At 42.6% G+C, this 15,000-nt stretch overlaps 1 protein-coding gene across 1 annotated transcript in view; it reads left to right on the plus strand.

The window, feature by feature from the left end:
- Positions 1-12,469: 12,469 nt before the first annotated feature.
- Positions 12,470-15,000, plus strand: part of LOC139932900 (protein FAM227A-like) — a 6,367-nt gene continuing 3,836 nt past the window's right edge. Inside the window, exons 1-4 of the mRNA XM_071926840.2 lie at positions 12,470-12,590; positions 13,468-13,559; positions 13,814-13,957; positions 14,709-14,807. Of these exons, the coding sequence (XP_071782941.2) occupies positions 12,470-12,590; positions 13,468-13,559; positions 13,814-13,957; positions 14,709-14,807 (456 nt within the window). The remainder of the gene's footprint in view (positions 12,591-13,467; positions 13,560-13,813; positions 13,958-14,708; positions 14,808-15,000) is intronic.

Raw genomic sequence — 15,000 nt, forward strand, 5'->3', positions numbered from 1 at the left:
CACCTACACTGACAAGCACACCCTCCTCCTCCCTCTTGCGAAACGTCTGAGGCCATACGTGGTCTGGCAGCCTCCCTTTCCCATTATGCTCATCCTAAGTGCAGACCCCATTTGCATTGAGAATGTTCTTTAATAGCTTTGGCAAATCCAGCGGCACTTCCTAATGATATTAAACAGGCGCTGCACATCAGCTCCCTCCCCTTGCCCCCGTCACCTCTTTGTGTGCGCGTGTGCTGCAACAGATGGTAGACACAATGGGTGTTTTCCCGCAGGGACGCAGAGGGGACCGGGGCCTGCCACAGCAGAGGGAGGAGGCATTTGCCGCCCTGTAGCCCAGAATCGTACACCTGTCTTGGGCTAGATCTGTCCCCAAGTCCCTGGAGCTGAAGAACTGGGATGGAGTTGTTAATCTACAGCCTGAGTAGGCCTGGTTTTACCTGGGGCCACTGAATGGCCTAATATTTTAGTGCTTTCCCTTCACAGCACACTGCCCCAGTACTCTATTTAGAGATACTTTTTACCTGCTTTATTTTTTTCTTTTTATTGACTTCACAGAAGAGTTGAACGATGAGGCTTTTCATTGTTCATTAGGAGTTAACAGTGGGAGATATTGTTTAGCCTATAAAATGAAAAGCCTATGTCTACTTACTTTACAACCAGTGTGGATCTTAAAGAAATAGCAAGATTACATTTATTCTTTTTGTGTTCCTGGGGTCCACAAATGAACATATGACAAACATTTGAACACGACTGCAAGACATACAAACAATGCAAACATTAGAACGTGACACAAAACAATCAAAAACAACCACAGACACCTTCAAGTGACAATAACAACAAAATCAAAATAAAATTCTCTCACTCTAAAATCATTTCAGCTTTTCTCCAACAAGGTTTACCCATTTGCACCACATTCATCTTTTGTGCCCCTCTGCGATCCAACTCCTAACCTTTACCAAAAAAAAAAAGGTAACACACATTAAATAAAAAGTGAGTCACACCAAATAAACAAGCGTTCCACCAGTGGCAAAGGCCAGCAGATGAACTAGGGCAGACACACCCAGCCAATGCTTCAGCATCAGGCGACGGTCGCTAACCTGGGAGAGCGGTTGATTAGAGCATTTGTCATTTTTAATGGTGTGGTGAGGAGTGGTGCTTCGGTGTGACACGGCACGGCGCAGCATGGCCCCCGGAGCTGGCTTATATATATGATAGCCACCCTAGCCTTATTTTTCACCAGGCCAGCCACAGTCACCTCTGACTCCACAGGTCATCTCCAGAGAGAGAGGAGCAGCCCAGACCAATCTATCCCTGTTTGCTGTCCACACCCTGGGGGGAGGAAGGAAGGAAGGAAGAATAGGAGAGGAGGTGGGAACAATAGTGCTGCTGCTGTAGCACATCCTCCCTTACAATGCACACACAGACAAACGCACGCATGCAATAACACACACATGCGCATGCAGTCACACACCCACACAGCATTCCGATAATGATCCACACAAAGGCGTACAAGCACTTGCCTACTTCAGCTCAAGAGCCTCAGTCCAATACCAATACTGAGCCCAAACACTGTAGAGAGCCTCTCATTCTCTCTGTGGCCTCATTTTCTCTCTGTGTGGTTACGCTCGCAAGTGCAACATTCTCAGGTTCTATTTTCACTCCTCAATTCCAAGACCAGATTCAAGTGAAAATAAAAGACAACCTCTCGGGCGCATATTCTGGGGTGTTCTCTGACTTGTGTTTGATTCAATCTTTTTTGCTCCGTGTGTTTTGTGAGCTGACCCAACATTTATCATGCTTTTGACCTGTAAACATCCGGCCGGGTGTCCACCCCTCCATGAAATAGACCAATGTGCCGTGACCTTTACATTTCTCTTCATTTCTCATGTTTCCTGATGCTGGTTTCTGTCTGGGAGCTAAAACACGTGGCTGAAAAAAAAAAAATCTGTTTTGTGGAGGAATCAGGCAGGAAATACAAAATGGTGTGCAGCTCATAGTGTACTTTGCCAACAACAGCAAGAACATCAGAGAGTGTCTGCAGTGCACAGGAAAGACCTTTTAGGATGAAACAATAAAGTGCATCTTATGGAGATAGTTATGTTTACTGAGACACACGCTCATTATTCAGATTTGTTAGAGAGTGCAAGAGAGTGGTATTGCTTGTGACACACACACACACACACACACACACACACACACACAGACAAACAGCTAGATGAATATAATGATACAGAATGAGAAAAAGGCAGAGACAGACATATAGGAGGGAGAGATGGTTCCCAGAGAGCATGGGACCTGGGAAAGCTTTTCTGGTGATGAATATGAATGCATGAAAATGAAATGCCTAAGTCAATATGGAGACAGTGCAGGGACCCAGGTGACAGAGGAGTGCAGTGCTACACCAACCCTGGGGGGATAGACTGGTTATTAGGCTGGGCTTTAGCTTCATCCATCTTCAGGAGTCTGGGCGCTGGCCATTGACAATATGAGTACAGAGCCAGGACTGAATACAGATGTGCTTTGGACCAGTGTTCCCCAAATAGAGGGTCAGGACTCACTAGTGAGTCCCAGCCACAGTAGTACTTTCTGGGTCATGGCACAAGAGAGGCGATGGAAAATGGATTCATTGTTGGGGCTACATAAGGTTGGTTAAGTCTGCATTGAAATTTTCTTTTAAGATTGCATAGGCACAGGTCGGCCTGTTTGCAGCTACAGAAAAGTAGTTTTCTTCAGTGCAGTAGAGATATAGTAGCCTAATAAGCGAATGCAAGTTGGCAGTGAGAATTCAAATTCAAAACAGTAGTGCTCAGCATTCAACCAAGCCTATTGCGACTGGATTTTTTTTCTGGGCCCTGGTATTGAGAGTGGGAAGATGTAGACAGTAGGTCAGACAGGGAGGCAGGGCAGGAGCTAAATACAGCACTCTCATTAATCTGCCATTGACGCCAAGACTGATGGTACCTGCCCCCTTGCCATCAGTACACACACTTTTCACAGACATCCATCGCAGTTCACTGACATAGATAGACACACACAAAGACACAGGCATGGACACACGTATAGACATCGAAACAGGCACACAAACCAGCACACACAGGCATGAAAATCCATATACATGCACACACAACATGCATATACAGTATAAGCTTCGTAGTTTTTTGTGTGTATGTGGGAGGAAGAGAAAGAGAGAGAGAGAGAGAGAGAGAGAGACGATGCTCCATTTCTCAGAGTGCTATTAAACCTTGCAGAGATGCAGTGAAAGCATTATTTGTTTTAAGTATCACAGTTTGATTAATAAGTCGTTAGCTCACATTCATTCCATTCAAGATTCAAGTTCTTTAGTTACCATTAATCACTACAACACAATGAGGAGCTTTTGCATAGCATTGAATGAGTAAGAGCATCATTAGAGCTTGCTTTTAGTAAAGTGTGAGTGTGTGAGTGTGCGTGTGTGTGTGTACAAGCGCATAAGGTTATTCTTCGGTTTTCATTTAATCTTTTGTGTATATGTATGCATGTGTGCACACAAACATGTGCGTGTGTGGTGCGGCTGGCTCAACCACAGAATGATGGATAATAGATCGGTGCATTACCCTCCTCAGTCACTCCATGCCCTGTCAGCTGCCATAGGGTTTGTGTTGCAGACAATGCCCTGGCAGTAAGCACCCGATCCATCTCCCAATAGGTACAAAGCTACCAATCTAGAAACAGTGGGGAAAACAAACAATAGACAAAATCATCCAGAGAGCCTATAACGATTCACTGATTAATTATTATTTCTTGATGGCCACGGTGATTAGGATGCGTTCATTTTCTCATGATTAGGGATCTCTAATCACAGACAAGGTTAATGGGGTTCTTATTCATTCACCTACTTTTATGCGCTTGCAACGTTTAAGAAAGTTTCCTATTAACCGTGTGGCCTCAACCACCCAGAGTAATACGTGTGCCTTTCAATTTATGCACCAACCTTTTCCACCTCCTTCAAAAGCAGTGCTTTGACAAGAACAACATTTGACACATGGTAAATTGTTTTTACCGTGTTATTGTGGGTTGGTTGACTAGAGAGGCTCATAAAATAACTTTTCTCCAGATACAAAAGCTACATTTGGGAGGTGGACTTGTTAATGAGGAACAACAAAACCAGCATGACAGCTCATCACTTCACGTCAGCTCCCAGTGACAGCTTATCCCACTCGGTGATCGCTCTCTCCTAGTTGTTTGTTTCGCAGGAAGACCATCAAAATGCATCCCTCTGTCTCCTCCGACCTGTCTTTTTCCCCTCCCTGGCCTGTGACAGACAGTTCAGTCCAATCTATCAACCTCAGTCTGCAGTCAGGGCCACTGCTTTGTACAGCCAAGTACGGATGGAGCACACACAACAGCCCACATCCCAGAGCCAGTCACGCTAAATGGGATAAACGTCTGCTGGTGGAGAGAGAGAGAGAAACAGAGGTCAAATCAATCTGCCCTCTGTCTGCCATACACTGATCCCCTGTCATAGGCTGACCTCTGCAAAACCCAGCAAATGAAACTCCAGTGCTGGATTTGAATACCAACAGCGTGACACTCCAGGCTAGACTGAACACAGTGGATGAGAGTACCCACTGACGATGAACTCATTGGTGAATTTGAATATTCAGATTCCAAGGCTCATTTGGCAATTCTCCTTAAATGATACCTGGATGTGGAGGGGGATGTAAGAATGTATGTAACAGTAAAATAACATTCAGTAACTGTAAACGTAATAACTTCTCATTAACATAATAAACCATGTAATAACAATTTGTAGTTAATAGTGTAACAGTACTGTAAACAATCATTTTTTCCATTAATGTAATAAATGTTACCTCCTGTTAAGGTACTAACTTTTTTTCTTAGCATAATGGGTTAATGGGTCAATGGGTTTATTATATTAACAGGAAGGTAAAAATTATCCATTTTAAAAAATGTAATAATTTAACAGATAATGTTATAATAGTCAAAATTCAATACATAACTGTCACCCATTCACAAATTTGGTTACTAGCTTTGGTACTACATCTAATAAAGGGAAGAACATGTATGGAGGAGGTCTTTGGTGATTCTCAAATACTCAGATTATCAATAATATAACATAGCAAACACATATTTATTCTCTATCAACATTGTCGTCATACACCACATTTTTTGGCACCCCAAGATGTCCCAAAAGGGGAAAAAAAAAACTGAGTGAACATTGGGTGAACATATGAGATAATATGTCAGAATCTCAGCAATGGCTATTAGCTGTGGAGCTACATCTAAAAAAGGGAAATACATGTATGGAAGAAGTCTTAATCATTGTAAATGGCTTACATTGCCAATCAGAGTGCTTTAGCATTAAACTCATATACTCAGATAATCAATAAACTGTATGTAACATAGTCTCCATCGCTACCTGCTCCGCCATACTGAACTGAGGGCAGCCATTCCATTTCTACCAGTCGGATTGCCTCAATGGTCAAGTGGTCCATTTAAATGTACCCCATTTCCTTGCCCTAGAATTATTTGGGGCAAATTCTAACTGGAGCGGTTTGAGAGTAGAATGTGAGATGTTGCATTGGAACCAAGTATTGTTGGATAGATCCAACAATACTTGGTTCAAAACCTCTGTCATGGAACTGGAATTGGACAGGAATTGGGAGAATGACTGCCGGTTGGGTGTAGTGGCTGCAATAATGCGGCCATTGTATCGGACAACGGTGGTGAGGAGAGAGCTGAGCCACAAAGCAAAGCTGTTCTGACCCTCACCTATGATCACAGGCTCTGGGTGGTGAATGAAAGAATGAGAACACGGATACAAGTGGCCGAAATGAGGATTCTTTGCAGGGTGGCAGGCCTCGCTTTCTCTGAGGAGCTCAGCAATCCAGGAGGACCTCAGAGTCGAGCCGAAACATCTCTAAAGACACACACACATACACACACACACATACTTGGAAAACACATTTGGAGGACATAAGGGCATCATGAGAGGAGGGGATAGCAGAAGTACGAAATATGCTGAATGGCACAGGATGTGATGTTGGCTGTGATAGCAGAAAAGAACAAAGAGAGAAGTAAAAAGATGAACAAGCCAACAATAAATGTTGTATAAGAGCAGTGCTCAAAGTTTTTTTGCATGGGGGGCCAAAAGTGTGGGGTGTGGTGGGGTGACCACATATGGTCCATGGGTCCCACTTTGAGTAGTGTTTGTACCCTAACCCTGTATCAATAGGCTATGTTACATATAGTCTATTGATAATCTGAGTATTTGAGTAAAATGCTAAAGAACTATTTGCAATGTAAGCTCTTCCATATGTTCTTCCCTTTTAATCTAATAACCAAAGTTGTGAATGGATGACAGCAATGCATTGAATTTTGACTATTATTACATAATCAGTTCAATTATTTTTGAAAACTAATATTTTTTTGACCTTTCTGTTAATATAATAAACCCTATGTCATAATTATTATATTAATAGGTTAAATTATTATGTTGACAGGATTATTACACTATTAGCTGGAAAATGTATTACATGAATGGTTTATTACATTAATGGTAAATTATTGCGTTTACAGTTGTAACAACATGCATAAATACACCTACAAATAAATTCACACACATTAACATACATGCACACACGCAAACACACACACAAACACAAACAATAGCACTGAGTTAACACATTGACCTTCTGATATTAACATTGACCTTTGAAAGCAATCTTTTCTCCCAGCATGCATCATCACATCAATAAACATCGCCGTCAGGCAAGGCTCGGACCATTATCGGTCTGTTGCAGGCTCCGTGACAGGGCACACACACACACACGCACACACACACACACACACCACACACACACCACACACACATAACCCATGTCAAATTCTAAATGTCAAAACCATGTGCTGCGAACAGAATGGTGTGTTTTGTTGGTAATTATCATTATAATACACTCTCTTAAAACACTTGTTTCTCTGTACTAACTTGTTGACCATTCCTAAATCGTTTTTCAGTGTTTTGTATTATCTGGATAGTGCGACAAGTGAGACAAGCAATTAACAATTAAATTCCTCACTTTCTCCCCCTCTATATCTTTGTCTCTGTATCACTCTCCTTCTCTCGATGTATCTGTCCCTGTCTCTCATCTGTGTGATTCTTACTCTGTTTCCTCTACCCCCACCCACCCACCCACTAACCCATCCAAACACCCACCCACACACAATGCATGCAGGTGGCTCAGCCAGCCCCCCACCCCTCCCCCTCTCTCTGTTCTCGGTTCAATCTCCTTATCCAATCAGAAGCAGACCCCATTACCACACAGTTTCCTAGTCAATGATTTCTCATTTAGACCACACTCCCCAGATCCTCAGCTCGTTGAGGGCTTGATGGATGACCTGTCGAATATTCATGCGTGTGTGTGTGTGTGTGTGTGTGTGTGTGTGTGTGTGTGTGTGTGTGTATGCGTGCGTGTATGTGTGATGGTAGGGCTTAACTGTCCCATATGAAGACACAAGACAGGTGGAGTGAGAAACAGGAATGTTGCTAGACTTAAATCACTTCTAGGGCACAGGACCCCAGCACTCACGTCCCTAAAAATCAAGATTAAATGTTGAGTTCAGCAGTGACAGCATGTTTATCAAGGCCAATAATTGTAGAGGTAACTGTACATCAGAGACAAACTGTCTTTATTGTCAAAGCTCACCAATGCTCATGCTATAGGCTACACAAATCAGGCCACATGAAAAAAAACCAACAAAAATAATGCCTTTTCATTGCTACAGCATTGAATAGTGTCACCCGTAGCCTATCCATCCATCCATTTTCTAGCCACTTATCCACGTCAGGGTCGCTGTGGCAACAGGGTGAGAAGAGCAGCCCAGACATCCTTTACCCCAGCAACTTGCTCCAGCTCGTCCTGGGGGATCCCCGGTCTGTCCAGCTGGGAGGGATCAGGGATGATGTAGTCCCTCCAGCATGTCCTGGGTCTTCTCCGAGGTCTCCTCCCAGTCGGTCTTGCCCAGTACACCTCCAAAGGGAAGCACCCCAAGGGGCACCTTTACCAGGTGCCCGACCCACCTCAACTGAATAGCAGCCTGTAGCCTATGCTGTGTGTGATGTTTATGAAAGGTACAGCTAATAACTGGAGTTGGCAGGGAGAGTTGAATGACACTTTTCAAGAGCAGAGTCCCTGTACATTTCCATTTCAAAATTCCATACTATTCCCAAACCTTAATTTCTTTGACTGCATTTGAAGATGGAAGATTTTGGTTGGTGGTCAATAGCAAGGGCGTAGAATTGGGTAGGGACGGTAGGGACGTGTCCCTACCAATATCAAGCGACTCTGAAATGTCCCTAGCAATTATTTTGATTGACAATAAACGTTGTTTTGTCCGTCAGTGTCTAGTCAATGAGACTAGATTGCGTTCTCTACTACGAGTCCCGCTGCATTGGTGTAGTGCATTTGTGTCCCGTGTCGGCATAGCAACGGACGCTGTAACGAAACTTTAGTATAACAGCTGTTTTAGAATGTTATTGCGTCACCCGGATAAAAATTGGCGTGACACCGCCTCCCTAACCCCCCCCCAAAAAAAATCGCTGATTGGCTTTGCCATTTCTTGCTAACGTATGAAATATCTGTGGGCAAGAAGAGCCAAAGCTCCGCCTACCGGCGAGCATGCGAGTGAAGACTCCATCCTATTTTATATTAGTAACAGTTGTGTTTCGCCATTAAAGTTAGTTTATTTAAGTACCGTGTCGCGTGCGTCTGTGACGAGTGACGACCGTAAGTAGCCTACATGTCACAAGTGAGACTGAACAATGCTGCTGTGTGCCACACTGGACAACACTGATGTAAAACAAATATGCCAACAGTTCATCTCTGTTAATGAAAGGCGTAGGCATGTGTTTGACTCAGCTGTTTGTATGTAGGGTTTGGATATAGTTTACAATATCTTATCATTATTATTATTATTATTATTATTATTATTATTATTTTAAATGTAAATACAGATCGTTGGTTTGAATAGGCAACAGTACTACAGTACCTGCCTTAAAACAAAATGTGCTCTTCAAAGTCCCATTCAGCTGGCAAATTTGAGTAAAGGATTCATTAATGTGCTACACCCCTGTGTCTGTGTGTCTGTTAATGAGTGTATTGGCTACCATAACTATCTAGATCAGTGGTTCTCAACGTGGGGTCCGGGGACCACCAGCGGTCCTTGAGGGGGTTCCAGGGGGTCCCCAGCAAATTGATGAATTGTTAAACTTCAGCATTATTTAATTTACAAATAGTTAACACAATTACAGAATGTAGAAGAATGACTGTTTTGATCTTAGTTTCACTGTTATCTCTCTACCTACAATACAGACAGTCATGGGATTCTGGATCAAAATCATATCTAACAATAAAAGTATTCTCAATATTAATATTAATATATTCTCAATATTAGTATTGGGTCCGAGAGACAAAATCTCATCAAATGGGGGTCCATGGCTCTAATGTGGACTAAACTAGGGGTCCTCGATATGAAAAAGGTTGAGAATCACTGATCTAGATGACATGAAATGGCGGTCAGAAGTCTATCATAAATGTAAAATGCCTCAGCTTCCAGTGGGGGTTACATCCCCTCCGGACCTCCCCCATTTGTGTCCCTACCAATGTCAAAATCAAACCTACGCCCTTGGTCAATAGCTATGGTATATGTGGATAGTGGCAGTGCCAGACAGACTATATGAAAAGACATATGACAAAGTTATTACATATTTGAATGTGTTACTGAATTAAAAAAAATTGGGCATAGTTAAAGGCAATCATTTTACACCCCTATTCATTTTCATGTTAGACTGGAAGCTTGAGAGGACAATAGGGGCTATATACATACATACATATACATACATTTACACAAATTATCACCAGCCACCACCAATTATCACCACTTGAGATGTTGGGCACAATGCAAAAACGTATTAATTTTCCATGATCATTTTACTGGAGCACAGCAAAAAATTACTAGGCCATGCCCCAGTAAATGGGGTCTATCGATGCCCCTGGTGAGAAGAAGTCGGAGGGGAGCTGTTCTGTATCTGGTGTGCGGGACAGTGAAGAAGGCAGGAAGAATATTAAGAATATCCCAAGAGCCAGCTCTAATACAGCAGACTGTAATACAGACAGTTGAGGGGTGCAGTCGGCAGGGATAGGAGCAGCTGCAGAGAGATGAAACGGAGGCACCACAAACAGTAGACTGTATTTGAAAGTCAATGCAGTAGAAGTGAAAACCAAATAACAGTTTTGGATCACACTGGAGATTGATTTATTTTAATTGTTATTTTTTGATGTAGATTGGCATGTTGCCTAGTAGGCCTAGTTTTAATTAAAGTCCCGCAACCATTGAACTAGACTGTCATATTGGACAGTCCTATTGGAGTAATGAATAGTACAAAGGAACACATATGTTTTCCACCATGTTGTTTCTGTTGCCATTTATTAGAGACAATGCAGATGTGTCTTAGCTTGACATCTTGACTTTTTGTTTCTTTTGAGGAGAGATGTTTTTAGAAACTCCATTTCAGATCTCACCTGCTGCACAGATTATCGATTGCACCTTCTCCTTGCATTCTTTCTTTGTTTTTTATCATCATATTTTATCACAGTTTTTTTTTTCTCTTCTATCTTGCTGGTTCTATTGTTTAGGCTACACTGTGCAAATACATTTAAACTATGCAGTAAAAAAAAGACTTGCAGCAGCTGAAGAAAAAGAAATAGTAATTACAGAGATTTTCAGTTTAAAGACAGAGATAACTTTGTTTAGGCTTCCTTACAGAATAGCTTACAGAACAGAACATTTAAAAAATGTTACTTGGGCTACTAGGCTATCTTAGAGATGTGAATGAAGAATTTACTTGAAAGAATATAGCCTACTAATAAGGCTGAATAACCTGTAATGGATAGTTCCGGTCCTTGGTTTTGAGCCATTGTCAAATACACAAGCACACTGTGACCGCAGAGCACAGGTGTGCAGAATTAAATATTAATGGCTAAGTGAAAATCATTACTCATACAGGTACTTAGGCCCATGTGTCGCATAGCAACCACTGTATTCTAGTTCAAGATCTAGACCTATATTGCAAAGCGGGGAAATAACATTTAATTATTACTCATTCTTTTTATTATATACCGCCTTTTAGAAAAGCAATAAACCACTCCCGGCCGTGATTTACAGTGATTTTCAACACTTTGCGACGTGCCCCACAACCCCCAGCAGTTCTAACATCTTTAGTAAACCTCGACCTCTGCTGGGAAATTTGCTGAAATGCAACCTCAACCTCGAGGTCCGGTCGGTCCTTTTCCCCGGGTTCCCCCGGTAACGACCCGGTAACGACGACGCGCCCGTGCTTTCCAAACAGACTACACCAACCGCTTGTAGGACTTACAACTTGGAAACGTTAAAAGACCGTGGTGGGTGAGGAAACCCACTGAATCCCAGGTAGACCTCTTCGATACTCAACAGATAGCCTATAATAGAGATAATGCACATATTTAAATAGCCTAAACTACACTATTCAAGCTTACAGCTAACTCTATAGCCTATATGTTGTGGTTAGCTTACTTTTTCTTTCTTCTAGTTTAGCCTACTTTTTCTCTCTGGGGTGTTTTAACACCTTGGCGAAGTCCCTGCATTTATCTAATAGCCTATCAAACTAACGTTACCAAAACTTCGAAACCCGCTTATATCGTGTGATAAATTATTTGTCGTTGCTGTCACAAAACTACCTGGCACAAACGCACGTATGGCCTAGTTTAGAGCCAACAATGCTCCCCTGATTTTTTTATGGTTGGTAGGCCTATATGGTTTATTGGTTTCCAAATAGGCTACATTTGTGCTTTTTGCTCTTCATAATAATGATAAATACTACAAGGTCAAAATTGGACCGTTTAGACACACCTGTAGCCTAGCTGATTGACGCCCATGACTGAAAACCTCAGACCTATTCACAGTACTCTGTTACATCACGACAAGGCCATCTTGGTAGGAAAATAACAGGTGATTGTAATAAACTAACAGGTGATTATAATCAAATGACAGCCACAGCCAATGAGCTGTGTGTATGGTAAAGAACCATATTGGGTAGGAAATGCATGTGACCTCATGGGAATACTATGAATGCTCAGTTAATGCTCACCAGAGGCATGATGATAAACCCAGATGGGAAAATCACTACCCAAGCTCATATGTATCTGTTGTTGTGGCTCATTTTGCACATATACCTACAAAAATAAACCATGCGGAGACGGGCTATGTGGCTGCAATTCAACAAAACATCTCTCCACAGTCTTCTACCCAGGGGACCGAGTCCGCTAGGGCTGCAGTGCGGCAGAACGCAGGTGCGGAGCGGCAGGAGCGGTGCCAAGAAGGGAGAGCTGGTGGCGGCAGAGCAGGAAGCAGCAGGAAGCAGTGCGGTAAAAGCATGACGGAGATCAGCCGGCTGTGCACGCCAGTCGTGGCGAATCAAGAGGACGTGGGCGAGAACCGCGTCACTGCGCGGTGGAAGAGAGAGAGCCTGCAGATGGCATCTTGCATCCCTGTCTGTATCCCAAGCATACAGCATCTGTTCTTGAGGAAATGTCAAGTGTGAGAAATTGCTGCTGAATGGGGCATGAGGTCTGATATTGGTTCTATAGGCACTGATGACACATCTCCTATTCATCCTCTCAAACATGCCCCTTGCTATTAAGTGTGTTTCCTAGAGATAAATCAAAGTTTAGTTGATGAATAACGTTTATTTGCCGTTTGTGGGAGTACATGTCTTTAACACGGTATGTCAGCATGTCAGGCTGGGTCCATGGAGTCACTGAGTGACAGGATAACCCAGCTGCCCCCTCACTCCTGGCCACCTACATCCATGGTTAGTGTTTACCTCTTTAACACAGTTGTGCAGGTACGCACACACGCAGACCTACACACAAAAATATGCCTGTCACACCTTTAGAATTCATGATACTCCCATTGTTCAGCTAAGACTTAAATGTTTGCTGGTAATTCTTACCTCTCGGCTGTTTTAATAAGCATCAAGATCTACGGCTACAGCTCAGCCGCTCTCCACCTACAGACCAGACTTCTGTGCTGAGGGATAAAGGTATTCAAATTCTTTACAAAGCAAATTTCTGCAGGGCACACACTAGGTATTGTCTAAATGTGTTATGTTGTCACTGATTGCACAGCAGTCCTTGCAAAATCATTTAACTTCTGGCATCAACCACAACAAAACAAAACAAAAGCACAAAATGAAACAACAATGAATACAAAACAATAATCCAGTCTATCCTCGGAATGTGTTGAATCAATTACTCAGATGAGGCAAACAATATGATTGTAGCTCTACAGTATCTGATCTTAGTCCAACAATTTGGCTTAGGGTTTATAGGGTTTAACTAAGTGGTTTGTCCTCTTCCTTTGTCCTTCCAGATGGACAGCAGGACAAGTTCAGCAGACTGGCCTCCCTCCAGGGCTCCAACCACTCTCAGCTCAACTCCAGGAGCAACATGACAACTGAGAAGGTCAGAGGTCAGAGGTTATTATGGATTGTTTCAGGTCGTAGAAGATGGGTAAAGTCCCATGGGTAGCTCAAATGTCAGCTGCATCTTTCATGAAGAGTCGTTAGGGATCAGTCCAAGCTGTCACTGTTGCTGGAAAACTGTGTTGGCACTGAAGCATTTGTGTTCAAATATTGTGTGGCTTTGGGTCTTATGAGTTCAAATAGAGATTTGAGTGGTGTGTCTCAATAATTGTGCCTTTTTCTCTGAGTACCCAGCATGAGGAAGGCATGCCTAAGCTGGCAGAGGTCTACCAGTTCCCAGGATTCAGTGAAAACATTCGTCTGGTGCTGCCACACAACACCTCCTTTGCCACAGTGGTCAGCCATGTGGTGAGGGCACAGCGCCACCTGGCCAACAAGGTATGCCACTGCAGTCTGACATCAGCTACACACAGTAGGGAACTCACACTTTGTGTCAGTAGCTCAACAGTCCATGTGCTAATTGAGATAGAAGACAGACAGATGGAGGAGATAAAGAGTCCAAAGGAACATATATACAGGGTATGGTCCAAAAAGAAGACACACACACGAATAAGATCCAACGTTATGGTTCTAGTGGTTCTGTGCTGGTGTGGGATACATGCCCTAACATGGTTTAAAAAGCAAGCAGATAGACCTACATTTTAATATGAATTTAGGGCAACCCTAGTTTAAAACCATAATTGCACAGAGCAAGCTAGATTTTTCTTGGCAGAAAAACAAAACAAAACATATACATTAAGATTTTATTTTATTTTATTTTTCCATTTGTCTACTGTCAACTTCAGAGAGCTTCCATAAACTCATCACCATGACGTGTCAAGTCGTCTAGTCATGAGGCTGTTGACCTTATCCTTCTCAGTAATTGACACCAACTGAGAATTCATCGCCCGGTCCCAACCAGATCTTTTGACTTTTTGTCCCAGCTGCAGCTGGATGGGAGGTCTAGCTTGTCAGGCTAGGTTTCCACAAACATACCCTGTAAAGATGGGAGGCCCAGGTTACCACAGAGAGTCAGAAGCACACCACAGCATCACAGAGCATAATTATTATAAGAGTGCATGATGCAAATCAAACCTAATGATTTTCACAATGAAGTGATATTCTACTTTGTGTTGGTATTGTGTTGTAGCCCAAGTACAAGGTCTTCTTCCAGAACCTGATGTCATTATCCATCATGGAGGACTTGGTCACAGACTTCTTCTGGTGGCTGTGGCTGCACAACTTTAAGGTCAGAGTACAGAGTAATCAATTTTAAAGCATCTTTTATGTTGAAAAATCTGTGATGGTGCCCACTATGTCGCCTCTATTAAGTGGTGCATTTTTTCCTGTCAACTTGCAGATTTTCTTCTATTTTGATTACCTTTTAATTAGCATCCCATTTAGTCAGAAGGAAAATGTGTATTCCCTTTAGCATGTAACTC

This window comes from Centroberyx gerrardi, chromosome 13 (genome assembly GCF_048128805.1).
Source record: "Centroberyx gerrardi isolate f3 chromosome 13, fCenGer3.hap1.cur.20231027, whole genome shotgun sequence".
Lineage (NCBI taxonomy): Eukaryota > Metazoa > Chordata > Actinopteri > Beryciformes > Berycidae > Centroberyx > Centroberyx gerrardi.